At 43.1% G+C, this 20537-nt stretch overlaps 2 protein-coding genes across 2 annotated transcripts; one reads left to right on the top strand and one right to left on the bottom strand.

Moving 5' to 3' along the window:
- Window positions 1-6960: 6960 nt before the first annotated feature.
- LOC308310691 (signal peptidase complex catalytic subunit SEC11A-like) lies at window positions 6961-7494 on the top strand (the record flags this gene model as incomplete). Its single annotated transcript, XM_080757071.1, has 1 exon — window positions 6961-7494. The coding sequence occupies one exon, from the start codon at window positions 6961-6963 to the stop codon at window positions 7492-7494; it is 534 nt and encodes a 177-aa protein (XP_080613197.1).
- A 5719-nt stretch (window positions 7495-13213) lies between these two features.
- Window positions 13214-19138, bottom strand: LOC308310690 (uncharacterized protein; the record flags this gene model as incomplete). Its single annotated transcript, XM_080757070.1, has 6 exons — window positions 18796-19138; window positions 17011-17228; window positions 16241-16319; window positions 16029-16119; window positions 15047-15156; window positions 13214-13689 (listed from the first exon to the last, which is right to left on the bottom strand). Exons 1-6 carry the CDS (start codon window positions 18938-18940, stop codon window positions 13214-13216), a joined length of 1119 nt encoding a protein of 372 aa, XP_080613196.1. The 5' UTR covers window positions 18941-19138.
- Window positions 19139-20537: the final 1399 nt, after the last annotated feature.

Here is a 20537-nt window from a genome sequence, read left to right as displayed (position 1 = left end):
ATAGCTTATGTAAGAGAAACTGAGATGAAAAGAGAGGACAGCTTTGTGCTAAAAGTTACTACTGGCAAACAGAGTGACGTGTTTCTGAAGTCGATTGCAAGGAACGGATGAATCATCAAATGTCATTAAGGATGAACGGTTATAGAGAACAGCAGTGGTGGTAGAAGTACTTGAGTAAACGTACCAATAGTAAACTGCACTAGTACTACTAATACACTCACTAAGTCCTGCATTCAAATGTTTACTTTAGCAAAAGTACAGAAGTGTTCAAAATATAACTTGCCAAAAGTATAAGCACTCATTTTGCAGAATGTCCCAAAATATATTTAACCCATTCTGGGCAGGAACCCCTTTTGGTGTTAGCACTATGTTATGCTTTAGCTATTGAAAAATAGCAGATCTACAAGCTCATAGCGCGCCACCGAGTGGCGCGCTACAAGCTTGTAGGTCTGCTACCCCCCCCCCAACAGCCTGTCAGTTTGGGTCTGTTCTGGGCCAGCACCAAGAAGATACGATCTGACTTGGTATTTCAAATCACATTTATGTTTTGTCTGAGGGATCAGGGAGTGAGGAGCTTCATCCATGCAGACATTATGGATCTATCATGCCCATGATCTCATATCTGTCTGAGATGAAAAGGAGGCAGAAGGTGACAACAGTATATCTGCTCTCTTGCTTTATCTGATGCTATAGTCAATAGTGTGATCTCAATGGCTGGAACAAAGCCACCGTTTCGGGTCTTGCTCTTCCGTCGAGGCATTTTCTGAGAATTTGTGTGTGAGAAAGGTGTGATTTGAAGACTTCTCTGCTATTCCAAACCAGCGATGTCTCTATCCTAGGCTGAAAATTTCTGCACATTTTAATAGGCAACTGTACGAGACTACAGGGCAGTTATTAGACCAGTCAGCTGGGTCAATAGATGCAGCCTTTGTCAACCTCTCCTGCAGACTGTGCTTGGAAAGAGATGGGGTGCATTACGTTTGTTAGACATACTAACAGGCCGACAGGCATTGTCTCCAAACGGGGAAAGGCTCACTTTTCTTTTTAAGCAAAAACAATGGATCTCAGGGAGAGAAGCCCGTGGACAGTGGTGGAAAAAGTACTCAGAGTTTTTACTTAAGTAAAAGTATCAATACTGCAATATAGAAATACAAGTAAAATTCTGGGAAAGCAACATTTACACGAGCAGTAAATGTACAAATGTAGTGGCATCAAAATGTATTTGGAAGTACCAAAAGCAAAAGTAGTAATTGTGCAGAATTCCCCATTTAAAGTCTTCAAATGTATAATAATCTTTTGAAAAACGCCAGATCTACAAGCATGCGACGCATTATGCATCGCGACGCATTATGAGCTTTTGATCTGCTATTTTCTAATGGCCAAAATGTATAGGGTTGAAGTGGTATGTTTTGTAATAAACAGAAACAAAATCTACAAAGTAACTAAAGTGTTCAAATAAATGTAGTAGAGTAAAAAGTACAATATTTTCCTCTGAGATGTATAGTAGAAGTAAAAGTACTGGAAATTGGAAATACTCAAGTAAAGCGCATATATCTCAAAACTGTACTTTAGGTACAGTACTTAAGTAAATGTATTACTTCCATCCCCAGGTCCAAACACACTCTATCTTAACCCACCTATTGGGCCCCTAATAGGGGGCGCTATTGAGACGCTATTACAGAGAAGGACTGGTGCCAGTACAATCAGTGCACGCACGCACGCACGCCATCTCAAATGCCATCATCACAGATGTCTCCGTTTTATGACTCAATCTACCTTCATTTGGACATGTCTTCCACCATGAGAAGAAGTCATCTGAAGGTCTTCCTTAAATCTCCTTTTGCTTCATTACTTGGAGGTTCCGCGTGGCACAGGTGGTGCACGGAGGACAATAGATCATAATTATCATTACTTGGAGGTTCCGCGTGGCACAGGTGGTGCACGGAGGACAATAGATCATAATTATCATTACTTGGAGGTTCCGCGTGGCACAGGTGGTGCACGGAGGACAATAGATCATTATTATCCCTAATCGTTTGCTGCACAACATTTACCAGGCACTCTGTTTCTGTTTCAGTGGCTTCTCTTCCTCTGCTATGATTTCAGCCCCTCGTCCTGCATTAGCCCCCCCCCCCCCCCCGGCCATGTGGGTTCTCAATGTGCCGATAAGGAATCACTGAGTCGGAGAGCATTTACCCGTTTGTTCTTTACTGCCTTGCCTGTTTTACTGCCGTTTTGTTTTTTTATCTTTGCTATTGCTTTATTGTTGTTTTATGCTCTTTGCTATTGATTTTTATTGTCTTAACCTATTTAGGCCTGACCTCGAAATTTAAAAAAGAATCTTCTAAATCCTCCAGTTTTATCAAATAAATATTTTCACGAGATTCTTCAAAAATAGCAGACCTACAAGCTCGTGGCGCGCTATGAGCTTGTAGATCTGCTATTTTTCAATAGCTAAATTATAACATAATGTTTAAAACACCAAAAGGGGTTCCTGCCCAAAATGGGTTAAGGCCACTATGTTTTTGCTTGCTTAATTTAATTGTTACTTTACGTTTGTGTTTTTATCTTCTTTTGACCAGTAAAGCACTTATTATTATTATTTAGGCTACGAGATGAAAGGACAATGGATCCAGATCAAGGGATCACTGTGCGACGTCAATGTTAACATCTTACAAATACATTTTAATTTTGTTTGTTAGCAAGGAGGTCTCCCAAAAAATGTCTTCACATGAAGCTTTGTGGAATGGAGAGGAGCAAAGAGGAACGAATTACCTATCCAAGTATCCATTCAAACTCTAGTTAGTGCAGCCGCGCCCGGCAGCCGGCGAAAACTAGAGTTCTCAACAGGCCCCACCTGTCCATTCAATCTCTAGACGGGCCTGCCGAAAAGTTATTAGTGCAGCCACGCCTGGCAGCCGGCGAAAACTAGAGTTCTCAACAGGCCCCACCTGTCCATTCAAACTCTAGACGGGCCTGCCCCAAAGTTATTAATGCAGCCGCACCCGGCGATTGTCAACAGGCCCGAAAATTAAGGCCCGGTCCTACCTGGGCCCTCATCAAACCCTGTACAGTCAAGAGAATGTCCCCGCTACCACCCTTAGATCTCCATATACTGTATGGAAAGCGCCAGTGCTTGCCCAGCAGTTTGCCGTCAACGAGGCGGATGCGTGCATGCGACCTCCCCCCCCCCCGCACCCCAGTGGGTAAAGCTCTCGCCTCTGAACCACAAGGTCATGGGTTCGATCCCGGGCACCGCCAACTCAGCGTATGAGGAGCACGGCTTGGGTGCGGCAAGTCGTGCAGGAAGTAAAAAGATTAACCCTGGTTTTAATCCCTTATTCATCCAGGTATAGGCTACTACATTGAGTTAATCAGTGACAATCCTGTTCACAAGGGATACCAGCTAGTTAGATGGGCAGTCAACTTTCAGGGAAAAACTAAACATTTCTCAAGAAGGAATATGATCTCATCCAATGAGAGAGGAAAATAAGTTAGAGAGAGCAAGAGGGAGGGGTCCTAAGATGCAAACTTTTCTGGGGTATTTGCTGCAGGGAGAAGGGAACCCTTCTGAGAAACTGAGTTTTGACCAGATGAAGAGCCTTGGCTCGAAACATCGTCAATAAAAGTTATCTTTTGGAGCATACGAGTGTGCGGGTTCCCTTCTCTTTTCATATGTTACTTTTTGAACCCAGCACCTCCATGAAGTGATGTGCGTATTTTTCTATAGTTTCTGTATTTGCTGCAGGGGCCTCACCGTCTGATCTAAAAACAAATCAAACCTATTTGCAAGGTCCTCACAGAGACAGAAATAGAAATAGAAATAGATTGCACTCTTCACAGCTGGAATCGCATATGCATTTCTCTGTCAACGGAATTCAATAATAGCACCTTTGAGGTCTACAAAATGATGAAAGCATCAGTAAGGAATAAGGATGACAACCGTGACAGCCCTGTATCTTAGGTGACCTCAAAAATGACTTAAACTATTAATATTTTAGTAACAAATGACAGTGACTGCAGTGCTGCATCTACGTACTGTACTTCAACATGATTTTCCAGAAAACAATTGTCTGCCTCCAGTAAACAAAACCATTGCCTCAGATATACTGTATGACACTTTGCACACATACATTATGTATCTAAACTGTACATATACTGTACATGTATGTACAGTAAACAGTACTACATTCTTAAAGTATAAGACCACTTTTGTAGAGGGTTGCGTAGTGTAGTTACCTTGCCATGATGCAACTCCAAATGTGGACAAGAAATAACAAATAATTGCTCCAGTGATTAGAAATTGATCATTCAAGCTAGACACTCTTTTAGTACGTAAACAAACTAAGTTGATTCAGACGATAGAGCATCACCAAAACTCAGGATGCTATTTTTATTAGGAAGAAGACCCGGACTGGATCCGTATCCAGATATTCAAATAGTAAAATGAACAGGAAGTTAAAAAATATATATTTTAAAAGAATCACACCCGTGTGAACTGAGTGGTGCAAATCCCCCCCCCCCCTGGACATTGATGTTCCTTGGAAAAAAAACGAAAAAGTATAAAACAGTGAAAGTAAGTGTCCTTGAGCAAGACTCTGAACCCCTATAATTGATCCCGATGTGCAGGTTGGTGCCTTGCATGGTTTCCTCTGCCATCGGTGTATGAATGTGTGTGAATGGGTGAATGTAAAGCAACCTTGGATAAAGGCGCTATATAAATGCACCAATGTACTTACTTAGCGCCCGTCATGCCGGCTGGTACTGTACGTAGGGCAGCAACAAAGGATCTCCCCTCCGGTCTGTTCTGGGCCAGAATCTTCATGAGTTACAGCTCTGCCTCCACCGTCCTATGCCAGGTGTTGTTGGGTCGGCCTCTTTCACGTTTACCGTCTGGTGTCTGGCCTGGCGGAGTGAACACAATTAACACACACAATAGTAAGGATGAATAAGGATGACAACCGTGACAGCCCTGTATCTTAGGTGACCTCAAAAATGACTTAAACTATTCATATTTTAGTAACAAATGACAGTGACTGCAGTGCTGCATCTACGTACTTCAACAACATGATTTTCCAGAAAACAATTGTCTGCCTCCAGTAAACAAAACCATTGCCTCAGATATACTGTATGACACTTTGCACACATACATTATGTATCTAAACTGTACATATACTGTACATGTATGTACAGTAAACAGTACTACATTCTTAAAGTATAAGACCACTTTTGTAGAGGGTTGCGTAGTGTAGTTACCTTGCCATGATGCAACTCCAAATGTGGACAAGAAATAACAAATAATTGCTCCAGTGATTAGAAATTGATCATTCAAGCTCTCAAAGTCACTCTTTTAGTACGTAAACAAACTAAGTTGATTCAGACGATAGAGCATCACCAAAACTCAGGATGCTATTTTTATTAGGAAGAAGACCCGGACTGGATCCGTATCCAGATCTTCAAATAGTAAAATGAACAGGAAGTTAACATTTTTTTATTTTAAAAAAATCACACCGGTGTGAACTGAGTGTTGCAAATCCCCCCCCCCCCCCCCTGGACATTGCTGTTCCTTGGAAAAAAAACAAAAAAGTATAAAACAAGTGTCCTTGAGCAAGACTCTGAACCCCTATAATTGATCCCGATGTGCAGGTTGGTGCCTTGCATGGTTTCCTCTGCCATCGGTGTATGAATGTGTGTGAATGGGTGAATGTAAAGCAACCTTGGATAAAGGCGCTATATAAATGCACCAATGTACTTACTTAGCGCCCGTCATGCCGGCTGGTACTGTACGTAGGGCAGCAACAAAGGATCTCCCCTCCGGTCTGTTCTGGGCCAGAGTCTTCATGAGTTACAGCTCTGCCTCCACCGTCCTACGCCAGGTGTTGTTGGGTCGGCCTCTTTCACGTTTACCGTCTGGTGTCTGGCCTGGCGGAGTGAACACAATTAACACACACAACTTCATGTTGCATCACTGTGGGAAATAGCCTACTGTACTGTACTGTACATGGATATCTTTATCAAGGTGGGCTGTCATGCATGCGTTCCAATGGGAACTCTACACTACAACCATACAAGAATAATAACATCTTGTATCTATAAATGCACCACATCTCCGTCTGTGTGTGTGTACTGTGTAGGTCTGTAATCCACTCCATATATGGGCATATGGACACATGCATAATAACTGGGTGGGGCATGCATTTCCAACTTGCATCGTTCCAAGTAGGCCAGTGCCCAACGGGCACCGCTGTAGTAATAGCCCTTTAATACACAGAACGAGGTTCAAAGAGAAACCAGCCAATATACAAATATTGTTTACAGTATGTACTATGTATAGTGATCTGAACTGTTGTATTAGTTGAACTAGTCTCACTAATCGTAGGCAGCAGCCGTTGCTAGGATACAGGTATGGTAAGTAGTAAAGTACGTAGGTAAGGTAATGCTTCGAGTTCTATCTTACAATAAATGCACCACAGCTCTGTATGTCCGTGTGTGTGTACGTCTGTAACTGTAACCCACATAACTCGAGAACCGTTCCCCCCCACAGGGAGTGCATGAGTGCAGCAACCGTCCTTGGGTCGGTCATATACACAGTTGGCCAGAACAGGCTCTGGTCAGGCTCTGCCAGTGGACATAATGAGCGTAAGTCCCTACACCTGTGCAATTTCTTGCAGGCTCAATTGATTGCCACAGCAACGACAGCCTGTGCCATTTGAGTCAGTCGACTTTCAGTTTGTCAGAATGATGTCAGAACAGGCCAGCTCCATATATGGAGATATAGGGGTGATCAGGTCCAGAGCCCGGGCAGAGGACTAATGCAGTTCAGCCAATCACAATACCAGGTCAGAACTAACTCTGATGTCACACCGCCGATATAAGCTTGTGCAGGCCCAACACTCACACAAAGGACTTGAACGCCTTTCTTGGATATCCACCAGAATTCCAGTAGGAGTAGGCGCCAAAATGTTGTCTTGTCTCGACGACGTGCGTCGCATGAGTAAACGGCAGCTCTACAACCAGGTGATGAGCCTCGGCCTGACCGTTTTCTCAGTGATGATGTTCTGGAAGGGACTGGTGCTCGCCACGGGCAGCGAGAGCCCCGCGGTCGTGGTCATCAGCGGGAGCATGGAGCCGGCCTTCCACGCGGGGGACGTCCTGTTCGTGACCAACAGGGCAGAGGACCCCGTCAGGGTGGGAGAGATCGTCATCTTCAGGATAGAAGGCCATGACATCCCCATAGTGCACAGAGTGGTGAAGGTTCACGAGAAGGAAAATGGAGACGTTAAACTATTGACCAAAGGGGACAACAATCAGGTGGACGACATCGGACTGTACAGACCGGGGCAACGCTGGCTGGAGAAGAAAGACGTGATGGGGAGAGTCCGGGGATTCGTGCCGTACGTTGGAATGGTTACCTTTCGAAAACACGCCTACCCCAAATGCTGTTATGCTGTTCTATTCGCGGTGGGTCTTTATGTACTGCTCCACCGGGACTGAGGTCACACGATGTCCATGAAACCACAATCCATGCCTTTAACCCACTTACTTTCACCCTGGCACCGCTCGCTCCGCTCAGACCCGTCAGGCATTTTGCTGTGTGTCCAAAACACGCAGCAAAACACAGCAACAAATGTCTGTGTCTGTCCGTGTGACCGCTTGTATGCCCTGATCCAGACACAGTTAGTGTCGAAGTGTCCTTGAGCAAGACCCTGAATTGCTTCCGATGAGCAGATGAGTTGGTCGGTTTATGAATGCGTGTACCACACTGTTCAGGGGTCTTGCCTTGACGTGACACCTGTGAGAAGTGAGGGGCGCTCTTATCATCGTACATGATCAATCAGAATGCCTGTTGCTACAAATTTACGTCATCTTTGGCAGACATTGACCTAATGCCAATGGCAAATATGAGACCTGTGGGGACAAAAGCTGTAAATAGGATGGAAAACTACACTTGTGTGAAGTGAGGTGCGCCCACTGTATTATATGACGTCGACTAAATGTCTTACATCGTCCTTTAGTTCTCTAAACAACATTACAAATCCCATAGTCTTATTGGCTGCCATGACGTAATCTTCAAAAGCCATGCATTGGAGGGACATAAAAGAAGAAAAGATATCCCAATATTTAAAAACAATTCAAAAAAATATATTTCCCTCCTATATACAGCTGTTGTCCCCACACGTCTCATATTTTGCCATTGACAATGAAAGGAGAAATTAGGTCAAATGTACGCCAAATATGACGTAAATTTAACCAACCAATCACATAAATTCAGTTGTTCATGAGGCAATGTATGATGATGTATAATGAGCGCCCCTCACTTTACACGGGTGTGATTTTTTTAAATAGCAGCTGTGAGCTTATTTCAGCGATTTTTGAATGGGGCTTATAAGTGGTTAAAAGTGATAGAAATCTATTATATAGGCAATACTGTAAAAGTATCACTGTTTGGGCTCTTGTGAGGGAACTATTACGCAAGATTGAAAGTTCTATAGTCAATGCATTTGTAATTTCCCTCAGAAGTCAGAATGTGATTTTTTTTTTGTTGCTATGCTAATGCTCCAGTTATGGTCAGTAGGCCTATTGGTTCCTAACTATTATTTAGCTGGGAGTGGGGACCCCCTGGAACTTCTTTGCTATGCTAATGCTCCTCAGTTATGGTAGCCTATGCATGGTTCCTAACTATTATTTAGCTGGGGACCCCCTGGAACTTCTTTGCTATGCTAATGCTCCTCAGAGTTATGGTAAGTAGGCCTATGGTTCCTAACTATTATTTAGCTGGGGACCCCTGGAACTCCCTCAAGGACCACTTTGGGAACCACGGATGTAAACCATGGCTAATCTTGCACTAAAATGCCAAGAAAGAAAAACGAGGTTTGTTTTTCCCTGTAAATGACTTTAAATACCTGGGTTTGTTGTCACCGCTATGGACAGAGTAAGACGACGACCATATTAAAGACGTCTAAAGTTAGGAATTGGCGCTTGCATGGAGTGTGGAAGAGCGATATAGCCATATCTATCTCCATATCTAGCCAACTGTTGACAAACTTGACACACTAACTACACCGTGGCAATTAGAAATAAGGTGCAGTCACCTGTTTACAATATCCCCAGACGGGACGGTTTTCTGCATTTTTCAGACAAACAAACAAGTGTGTAGGCTATACACATTTACACAAGTGTGTGTCACCTACCTAGGCAAGCCATATATACCATTTTAACGTCTTGTTGTGATTAAAATGATGCAAAGTGTTCCTTCCAAACTGATTTGTTTGTTGACATGACGGAAGTGGTCCACACCATAGACCCCACACAGACCGAGGAGCAGGTAGTGAGAAGACTGCCCCCTGCTGTGTCTGATGTGTAGTGCAGCAGTGGAGAAACAGCAGTGAGACCCCCGTCAACACTAGTATGTTATAATGTAGGTACTGTTTACCCAGGGTAACTGGACTAAGCTCAAGAACTTGTTTACAGCCTAGTTTACAACATACATCACTGATTCCCATGCCAATGACCCCCAAATTGACATTAGCCCGCGGACCCCCATTTGAAAAGTTATGTCAGGGACCCCCATAAGAGAAGATTTTAATGTACAGCTTTAGCAGTGATTCTCAACCAGTTTCATTTCAAGAACCCCCATTTTGACCTGCATTAGTCTACGGAGCCCCATTTAATGCCATTTCTATCTCTGGGATCCCCAAATTATATTGTAAAATCAATGTTAATTCAACCCGTACAAATGGAATTTGATAGGCCTATAACGTGGCACTCTGTAACTTTTCTTTATACAATACAATACAATTGGGGCATTGCACCGGCCTCCCCAAACTTTTAGATTGTGTCAAAGCCTCAAAGGTCATGTCTCGCCTAGACACCTGAGGATCTTACCCAAATGTTGGCCTGATGGTCAAGATTCAGTTTATCCCGAGCACTGCAGGCAGGCTCTATTAGCTCAGTGGACCGTGGTAAACATTTCAGCACTTGCGCAGTGTTCAAATCCTTGTAGAAGAGGAAAGCCAGTGCTTCTGTTCATTTTCGCTGCATGCATCTATACCACCATCTACAGGTGGAATGTGGAAGTTACACATTGTGCTCTTCAGTTCGCACATTTGCTTTCATTATATCCACATTCAGTGTGAGCTTGTAGATCTGCTATTTTCAGTCTCCTATATTATTGATTGAGTGGTGCAACCACTCCTATAGACAGCTGTGTGTCCCTGGCTGGCTGGCTGTGTCCCACTCTGAGCACGGAAATAGCATATTTTCATCACCAAGCGGTTTGGACGTGGGGAGGCACGCCAGTGAGTCAATGTATTTCCTCCAACTGCGCCTTGGTCTACCCCGGGGTCTCCTCCCAGTGTCATCAGTATAATGGGCATTAGGGCATGACATCAGGGATCTCCATATATGGGCATAACAGGCAAAAGGAATGACTGATCTAAAGATCTCCAGTATACTGTCTGCAACTACTAAAAGGTGACAGACCGAAGAGATTTTCAGAAATGGCAATTGCCATTTAATTGTCTTTTTGCTTTTTGCTGAAACCTACGTTGTTGACCCATTTCCATTTACACATCTCAGACAAGCAAGAGTGGCAGCCATATCACATTTTTATTTTCTCCTAAGGCGTGGTGTGTTTGCTCATTCTACCAAGTTTAAAGTGACACACAATATTCAAGACAGAAAGGTCAAATGATGCATAAAGGGTATACATATTTACAAAGAATTAAGGCTTTAGAAGGTATCACAAGAATATATAGATTGTATGATGTTTCTGGTTTCTAAAAGTTACACTTGGTATTAAATAGCATATATCAAGTATACTTTCTAAAGACTACAACTGTTAATGACTCACAGGGTGTTATATAGTCTTCGAGTAGTAGTATTTCCACACAGGAAATAACAAATGACCTTCTATCTGGGTGCACAATTTGATCTGTTCCAATATGATTCTGCCACTGGCTGAACGGTAATGTAGTATAAATAGATAATGATAGCCACAAAGACATCAACCAGAGTACAGACTTACATCACAATACAACTGGAAATGTCAAATAGAAAGTGGGCGGAAAAGATGGCGAGGTCTGCTGACAGCAGACAAAACCCACACGACCCTGAAGTCCCATCATGTCAGTGCCCTCAATACACAGCAAGAGACGAGGAGTAAGATCTGTTATCTGTCTAATGAAAAAAGTGCCAAGATTGTACTTAACCCATTTAGTCGAAATTTAGAAAATGTCTTCTAAATGACCGTTTTCTGAAAAACCTCATGTTTCTATATCAGTGATGCTAAATATTTCATGTCACGGACCCCAGAAATTATATAGAATTGGCTGTCAACCCCCCCATCTGAAAATATGTAGTTCCAGGGAAAGATTTGAGTTAAAACGCTCTGAAAGAATATATATTCAAAGATTTGCACCACATTCTCACGATTTTCCAAAAATAGCAGATGTACAAGCTCGTATCACACCACTCGGTGGCACGCTATGAGCTTGTAGATCTGCTATGTTTCCAATAGCTAAAGTATAACATAGTGCTTAAAACACCAAAAGGGGTTCCCGTGCTGAATGGGTTAAAGACATTTGAAATGTTATTAAACGAGAGTGCTTATGAACTCTTCGAAAAGCAAATTCACTGCTCATATAATTACTAGATTGTCTAATTTGATTATCATCATTAGTTATGAATAAATACATAAATAAAACAATGCCGTCACGTGTGGAAAATTGGTAGGAAAATAAAAATCTAATAAAACAAACATGCAGTGCCATCTTCTGAAATATCAAAACATGCCACAAGGCAAAGTACACTTCTATTTAAATCGGGATATTCTGTCATTTTAAAGTTCCTTTTACAAATAGTCCCAAACATTTACAATACAGAAAATAAGGGATAACCAAAAAAACATACTATTAGAAAACTATGCATTTCTGACATGTTCAGATGTTTCAGTCAGTAGTGAAACCATTCATTATAATTGTTGATTCAATGGAAGAAACAAATTGCCATAAATAACAAATTATATTTTCAATTAAACAGATTTTACCCAGCACTAGCAAACATGTAACCTGGGGCCTGTTTAATAGTAACAGTGTATTCATCGTATTCCTATCCTGAAAGCATGTTTTCCCATAGCTCTGGTCCATAGCTCTATTGCCGTTGCATTTAGAGCTATGTTACTGATGACTTCCGGAGCTCGCATGAATGCAGACCATCCTCTTGTCTTTAGCGTAAATAAAAATAACGTGCTTCTCACCAATACAAAGGCGGGTTGTGTCATTAGAAAGCCTACTTTCCTTAGTGGAAGCACTCTGAGCCCCCCACCACATGTATAAAAGGTACTTTTTGGCCAAAAGCGTTACTCCACGCGCCCTCTACCGATATTGCCAAGAGAAAACCCTCATACCCTTTCTGGCCAAAAAGTACCTTTCATATGTGTGGTGGAGGGCTCCGAGTGCTTCCACTAAGGAAAGTAGGCTTTCTAATGACACAATTGGTGAGAAGCAAAAACGCTCTTTTTAAGAGGCTGGTCTGCATTTATGCGAGCCCCGGAAGTCATCGGTAACATAGCTCTAAATGCAACGGCATTAGAGCTATGGAGCAGAGCTAGTTTTCCCCCCGTTCGCCATCAACCACACCGTCCAAGACAAGGAATGCGTGAAGCAGGTAAGACAGAGCAGCATCAAAAGCTTGTATCCTCAACACGGGCCGTAGCCGGCAGAACACCTTCACGTGGATCATATGGCTTTCACAGGTCTTTTGACAACTAGCAGGAATCAGGCTCGTAATTCCGAAAGTGCATCGGTCCGACAACGTGGCTTTGCGTGCAGTTAGGGACGGGGTTAGTATTGGGGCGAGTCGGACCAATGTGCCGTCGGAAGTATGACGCTGACCAGCCCCCCCCACCAACCCCATGTCATGATGGGCAAACATTTGGCGGAAATAGCTGATGTACAAGCTCACGAGGTGTTGCGTTGCAAAGTTTCAGATCAGGTAAGTTCAGCAAAGAGATTAGGTATAGAAGGAGAAAAGGAGGGGGACCAAGTACACATCCCCGGTGGGACACCGGCCAACAAAGTGTTCAGGGTTTAAGTGGGTAACTTAAAAAAGAGGTGTACATTTTAAAATGACTGCGGTGCAATTAACAATGTAAAAAACAAGAATTAATATGCATTCCAGTGCAGTTCATAAGCCTCGCCGTTCGTTTGGCTTATTATTCAGGCCGGGCGGCTCTTCGCCGCAGACCACATGGCGGTTGTTGTTGTTCCACACCAATGTCCTCAATGTGTGTCTCATCGTCGGAGTCTTCAACGGAGGGCAAGAGGTCGTCTTCATGTGCCTCCTCTTCGCCTCCCTTCCTCCCGTCCTCATCCTCCTCCTCCTCCTCCTCCTCCTCCTCCTCCTCCTCCTCCTCCTCCTCTTCCCCGTCGCCTTTCTTCACCTCCCTCTTACACTCCTCCAGAGTCTGCCCATCCGTCTCCCCCTCCTCCTCCTCCTCCTCCTCCTCGTCAGTGGCCTCGCTGTCGTTGGGTTTGTGGTACTCGTCGTCAGACACGGACCGCTCTGACCGCTCTGCGTCGCTCGCAGCACAGCTCCGGCCTCCTCCTCCTTGCGCCGTATCGGATGCCAAAGTTTCGTGGGCTGCCAAAGATTTGATGAGGTCGTCAAGGTTGCGGTCGCAGGACGACTCTGTGGCAAAAAGACAGGTTGTTCTACGGGTGCTTTAGAGACTACTACAATTGAATGTTAAGCTGTAGGACTTTAAAAACAAAAATCACACTTGTGTGAAGTGAGGACTGCCACAGTCATATATAAGTTAGAGACCTGAATGCAGTGTGTTATTGTATGAAACACACAATATGCATTTCTATTGGCCACATTACAAACATTAAAAGTCCATAGACTTGGCTGCCATTCATTTTTTTAAAGTGCTCTAAACAAACATTATGCCATATGACATAATTTCAAAAGCCTAGCATTGGAGGGGCTAGCACCCCTCACAAATAAATGTTGGGCACATTTTCTGTCATAGTGACATTGTTCTGGATCAGATCATTGTGTACTTTTATCCAAATCAGATTATCCAATAGCCTCTTCTGTTTTATCCATGGCAGAGCATCTATTATATGAACATAAAGTGACCGTGTTCTGTTCTGGGGAGGGAAGCTAGACAGGGAGGGTGACCTTTGTCACTGCGGCAGTGATGTAAATAGGGTTTCAATGTATGAGTCGCGGGATGCAGGGGTGGTCTTTTAGATGAGTCCCCCATGGTACATTTTATGAGCCCCACTTCAACGACGTTAGGAGTCATATTTTGCCATTTTTACAAATTGCAGCAGTTAACTCCCATTTAATTTGATATGGTTATAATGTGGTTATATTCATGTAGAAAACAGAAGAGGAAATGATTAGTATAACTAAAGCTAGCAAAAATAAAACTAGAATAAAAAAACAGTACAGTAGTACAGTAGTGCATCCCGTGGATGCAGAGGTCGTTGTTTTACTGCGTCCCTTAACTATAAACAGAGTTTTGGGATGCAAAATGCACCCTATTTTAATCTCTTCCCGTCAGCGGGGAATGTTGAACAGGAGGAGAGTGGAGACAGTAGTAGAAATGTGGAATACTGAACCATTTACAAAATAGACTTGCAAGCCGGACTCTAAACGCTTAGTTCAAGAGACAATCAAACAGCCATCATTGCGGGTGTACGTTATCAGGATTTGTTTTCAAAGCAGAAGGCATAAGTTGGTTTTCACAGCTGTTTCAACAACTACATTGGTCTTCTGGCAATGCAAGACTAGTTCCTAATAGTCAGTATACTGTAACATTCATACATCCTAAACCATTGTAGGACAATGTAACCTACATCCCACCCAGGGACTATAGATGGAAATTAGCTTTTTAGCTACATGTGGTGCAATATAATTTACTGTATGCACTCTCTCCCTGTCAAAGTAAACCCAAAGCACGCTCATGTAAAACGTATGTATGTAAATGTAGGGGGGAAAGGGGTTAGGCATGCAAAGAGAGGCCAAAAAAGCTCACCTTGGATGTTGACGGGTGGGCAGTCCATCCCTCTCTTCTTCATAAGGTAACGGATGGTCTGGAGTTGGGACATTATCTCATTTTTCTGCTCCTGTGCCACTGTCTTTACACTGAAGAAAGCAGAAAAGAAAAGGCAAAACCACACGTTATTCATGTCCTGAGAGCCGTTCAACCCATAGACAAATAAGGCTAGATGGCTCAAGGCGGAGTCTCTGACGTAGTTCACCCGGCGGCCATCTTGCTGAGGGGCTACAGTACAGTATGTCCAATGGCAGCTCAAACTAAAAAATTGTCATAACTCCCTCAAATCTTGACGGATTTACAAACGGGTTGGTTTATTACAAACGTCGTCAATGTGGCTATGATTCAGGACGCTTATCTTAAGTCTAGGATCTGGCTAAGATATGTAATATGTATGCACTTCATTTAGGAGAGAATATCTTAACTGTTCTTGCATAATTTGACCACTGTGAACAACTTGGGAACTATGACTAATTCTCTATCCGGGACGAAATACCTGAAAATGACCACACCCTATTTAAAATGACCGCTAGTTGAAACATGGCTCTAACTTTTAAACCGTTGGAGCTACAGATTTTCTGAGATGCTCAAAATGTTCAGAATACTCATGTTTGAATGAATACTCAATAGACCATATGCACACGGCAGTCATCTTTCCACAAGTTAATGGCAGGGTGGAAACTAGCCACAATTTGCCATTGACCGCCCATACAACTAAACAGACAAAGTCCTATCTAATTGTATTAAATTATGTCAAAATCACCAACATTGCAGCTGTACAAAAAGCTTGAATGATGTGCTTGACGTTTATAACAAACCAAATCGTTTGAAAATCGTTTGAAAATTGAGCAAGTTATGGTTATGGTTACTCCAGTAAAATGGAGCTCTTGTTTCATAGCCACTTAATGTTTACACGGAGTAGGATGACTGAGCAAGTAAATGTTGACAAGCAATCCCTCACCAGTTTGTCAGTGGGTCCAGCTGGGTGAGTATGGAATTGAGCATCCTTTCTGTTTGTCCCAGCCTTTGTTCCAGCTCATTGAGCTGAGTTTCTGTAGAAAAGGCAAGAGGGGGAGAAAGAAAATCATCATCTCCTGGTGGTAAGCAAATATCAGTGGGCTCAAAGAAATAATAAATACATGCAAATAGAAACCCACCGCAGTCCATACACACCTGCCTCAGCGGACTTTTTGGCTCCCTTCACGACCTTGCTCTTTTGAGCTTGACAGCTGTTGTTGTCTGCATGCTTAATCTGCAGATTCAAAGCAAATAGGGGTTGATTTTGGACAAAGTGGCCGACATGTTCTTAAACCCATGGAGTGGCTCATTTGATTTACAGCTACATTGAGAAATTGATTGGAGTAAAAAGGGAAAAAAAGAAGGAAAAAGGCTTTCAAATTGTAGATGTCAAGCCACTACTTTCTAACTACTAAAGCGAGGAAGGAGATTTGGCTTCGACAAGATGATGAAACAAGGCAAGATCAACAATCACTGTGTGCAGACCATGGCACAGAAACAATTGTATTGGTCCATGAAGGAGTCAACCTGTTATTCAGGAATATCTTAATAGTTATGGGGCCACGGCTAACCTGTACAGTACACAATCATCTCCAGAGTCCCATGATCGCAAGTGACATTATGTTTTTGATTTATGGCCCCTACACACTGTAGGAGTTTTAAAGTTGTCTGCGAGTCATGAGGATCGTTATGTATTTCACACTACAGGAGTCTTTTTTTTTAATCGAGTCATATCTGAGTGGCTTTCACACTAAACGATTGGTCGCCGACTAGGCATCACACAAGAGTTCAACAAAATGCGATACAGACGCGATACATATACGCACACGCGTTACAGTTTTCAGAAAACTGTAATGATTAAGAAGGCATTTGTAGAATCAATCCTCAGGTCTAAATGGGTTCATGTAGTCAGCCTTATATTATACCTTCAGGAACTTGTAGGCTGCGAACACACCCACTCCAATGGCATAGAGCGGCATCAGCGTGAACACGTAGCCCTTGTTGCTGTTGGGCTTGAATTTTTCATTCTTCATCTCCTGCTCCATCATCATCTTCATGTGCTGCATGTTCTCCATGGTTTGTGCCGAGCCGGGGGCGTTCATGCCCACGGGCTGCCCTCTCACTGCACCTGGGCCCGGAGCAACTGGCAGAAACATAAAGGACGAATCACCATGACGATATAACTGACTGCTGATGCCTCGTCATGAAAGGAAACGCTAGGATGTGTGGCTACAGTATGCACGGCTATACCCGTAGAACTGAATGTTATAGAGAGTTAACGCTTGGCCACTCTTTTCCGACAATCAATCTGAATTCAATCTGGAGCTGTACATGTGATGGATGGGACCAGATCTTCTTTTGTTTTACCCGCTGTGCACCGACACTGGACAATCCTAACTGCACATAGATAAGACATGTGAAAGGAGACTTAATTCAGATAAAATTCCCTATACAGTAGATAAGGGTAGATAAATTCTGCTTTCCCTTCATTGGCTTCCAGTTTTTCCCGCTATAGCGAGTCTGGAACTACAGCTCCCGAAATCCGAGTAAGGAAGCTGCCATTTCCGTTCACGAAAATATATTTTAAAATATCTTTAGAGCTTATTTTTTTATTTCCTTTTCTGCTAAGACAAGCAACAAGCTATATATGCTTAGAGGATTTCTATTTTTATTAGGATAAATTTGCACGACTGTAACTAGTCTCCGCTCCGCTTCATATTTTACTCATGACAGCCCGTTGCTCCAAGGCTGTATGATGAAAGCATTAAGGAAATTGCGAGAGGCAAAAGTCTGGTAACGCGAGACTAGTGTACAGCTAATCTCCGGCACCGCTAACCTAACCTAGTCGATGCCAAATTTTGCACACACACACTCCCTGGATGTCAACGATGAACCTCTGCCCCAAATTTTCCAGAACGGCCTGTTATAGCGCCACCACGAGGCCGACTTTTGAACAAGACATTTGTTGATATTACTCCTCCAGATTCTGTCCAAAAATCCTGCAAATCGTTACACACTATCTCTATAGTCATGTGTTCAAGACGAATCTGTCCGATATTTCATATTCCATCCTAATTGGCTAATATTGGCTTTCAAAGTTTGCAGGATTGGCCCGTTTTGAACAAAAAGCCTCAAATCATGAATGCGGCGTGCAATTTACGTGAAATCTTTCACAGACTTTCCTACTAGGCTGAGGAATATATCCCACCCTTTTCACATTGGCCTGTTATAGCGCCACCAACAGGTGGATTTTTGCAAAACACATTTTTGGAACAAAATGCCTCAAATCATCCAATTGCCATCCAAGGCGTAAGAAGAAATGGCACCTTTTCCCCATTGGCCTATTATAGCGCCACCAGGAGGTCACAACCTGACCTGCCCTGGTGGAGACCTGTGCCCAGAGGGGCACTTTATCTAGTTGTTTTGTTCTCGACATCATACAGTACTTTACTACTTGCCCTCTGCTTGCCCACAAATGTATGTATGGATCCATATTATAATCTATGATGATGAAAACATGTTTACTTTGAGATTGAGCCACTGCATTCATGTACAAATTATACATATTTCTTTTCAACACCGTAATGTTCAGTAGTATCATGAATGTATTTGGTACTAGTAGTCTTGATCCAAGGATAACAGTATTTATATGTTGGCCCCTATTGCTCTTTTAATAATAATTATTATATAATAATAATAATAATAATTACCCTTTCTATTGAAGCGGTCAAACCGTGTCTCCTTGGTGGCTCCACCAGTCCCGATCCCAACGCCAAACATTCTGGGCAACACAACGAACGTGAAGAGCACAGCCGTGAATCCGATCACGGCTTGTTGTGATGTTGACAGCACCATCCTCTGCTCGGCTCTGCAGCCAGCCAGCCAGGCAGGAATGATCACACTGAACAACAACCAACCAGTTAGTTGTACAGTAGGCCTACAGTACAGTACCGCACTTAAAATAATGGTCACGTCGCCTCGATCAAAAAAAATGATCACACGATCAAAGAGAAATTAGAAAAAGAATAGGTCATAATCTCAGCCAGCTTCTCTCTCTCGACTAAAACAGCTGTTGCTCTGATGCTTCTTCTTCTGATGACAGCGTCATAATATCCGGCAGTGTAGACGGATCTATAGGCGTTATACTGCCCCCCCACAGCTCGCTTTGGGAAGTTACGGTCATATCGCCACTGTTAAATTGAAAGAATAATTGAATGTACATTTACCACCACTGGCACTATTTTCCACACATGCTTGCTCTGACCAAACAAATATTTCAATCCAAAGGAGGGGATTGATTGATTGAAGTATTAATTAACAGATTAGAGAATTACAGTACATTTCATGAAAGCACAACTCAATACAAAACTGAGTGGATGGCACCATAAAGCATTACACTTGTTTATGTTTACAACAGGGTCCAGTGTCCACCATGTTCAATTCATCATAATCTCTGTATCCGCCATCAGATCTTTAATCTCCATCAACCTCCACCTTAATATGATATTCTTATATTCCATTAAACTCTTTTACTTTACATCTATCATCTCCATGGTTATTCACCAATGGGTCCAACTGTCCATGATGCCCCTATCTGTGTCTGCCCTGTGTTTCATACTGTATGTAGGCCTACGGTACGCGCAGCTATGACAACTGAATTTCAATCAATAACGGTCTATATATCTAACTAGCACAACAACACAACAGTAAAACAATAATAAATAGACGCTATACTTCACATCCCCCTGGGTGCTGCTGTCTCATGTATCCCTCTTAGACATTTAAGTCACAGAGGTGCCATATACAGCAGGACAGTGGTCTTGTCAACCTGTGGGTCAGGACCCCAGGGAGGGGGGGGGGGGGATGGGACGGGACGGGATTTACTGACCTTATTGACACCTCAAAATAATGAAACATTGGCCAAATTATCAAATAATATAGAGGCAAAATATTTGTGAAAATAGCCGATCTACAAGCTGTTTTGACGATATTTCTGTGGAACCGAACATAGTCAAACAAAATGTCGTGTGTGTGTGTGTGTGTGTGTGTGTGTGTGTGTGTGTGTGTGTGTGTGTGTGTGTGTGTGTGTGTGTAAGGAACATTTACAAAAGAAAAATTGCAAGCTCACAACGCAACGCATCCCAATGCGGCGCACTGTGAGCTTGCAGATCTCTAATGTATCTCTTGATGTATCTAGACTAGAGATACATATTTTGCAGATGAGCTACAGGTATTTTCACTCAAACTGAAGAGGTAGCTGTGGAGGATCACAGCCCTAGCTGGGGCAGATAGTCAGGACTCTGCTGCCCTGGCTGGGGCAGATAGTCAGGACTCTGCTGCCCTGGCTGGGGCAGACAGTCAGGACTCTGCTGCCCTGGCTGGGGCAGACAGTCAGGACTCTGCTGCCCTGGCTGGGGCAGACAGTCAGGACTGCTGCCCTGGCTGCTCTTGC

This window comes from Protomyctophum bolini, assembly GCF_963924005.1.
Source record: "Protomyctophum bolini genome assembly, chromosome: 23".
Lineage (NCBI taxonomy): Eukaryota > Metazoa > Chordata > Actinopteri > Myctophiformes > Myctophidae > Protomyctophum > Protomyctophum bolini.
This window is presented reverse-complemented; position numbering and strand designations above follow the sequence as displayed.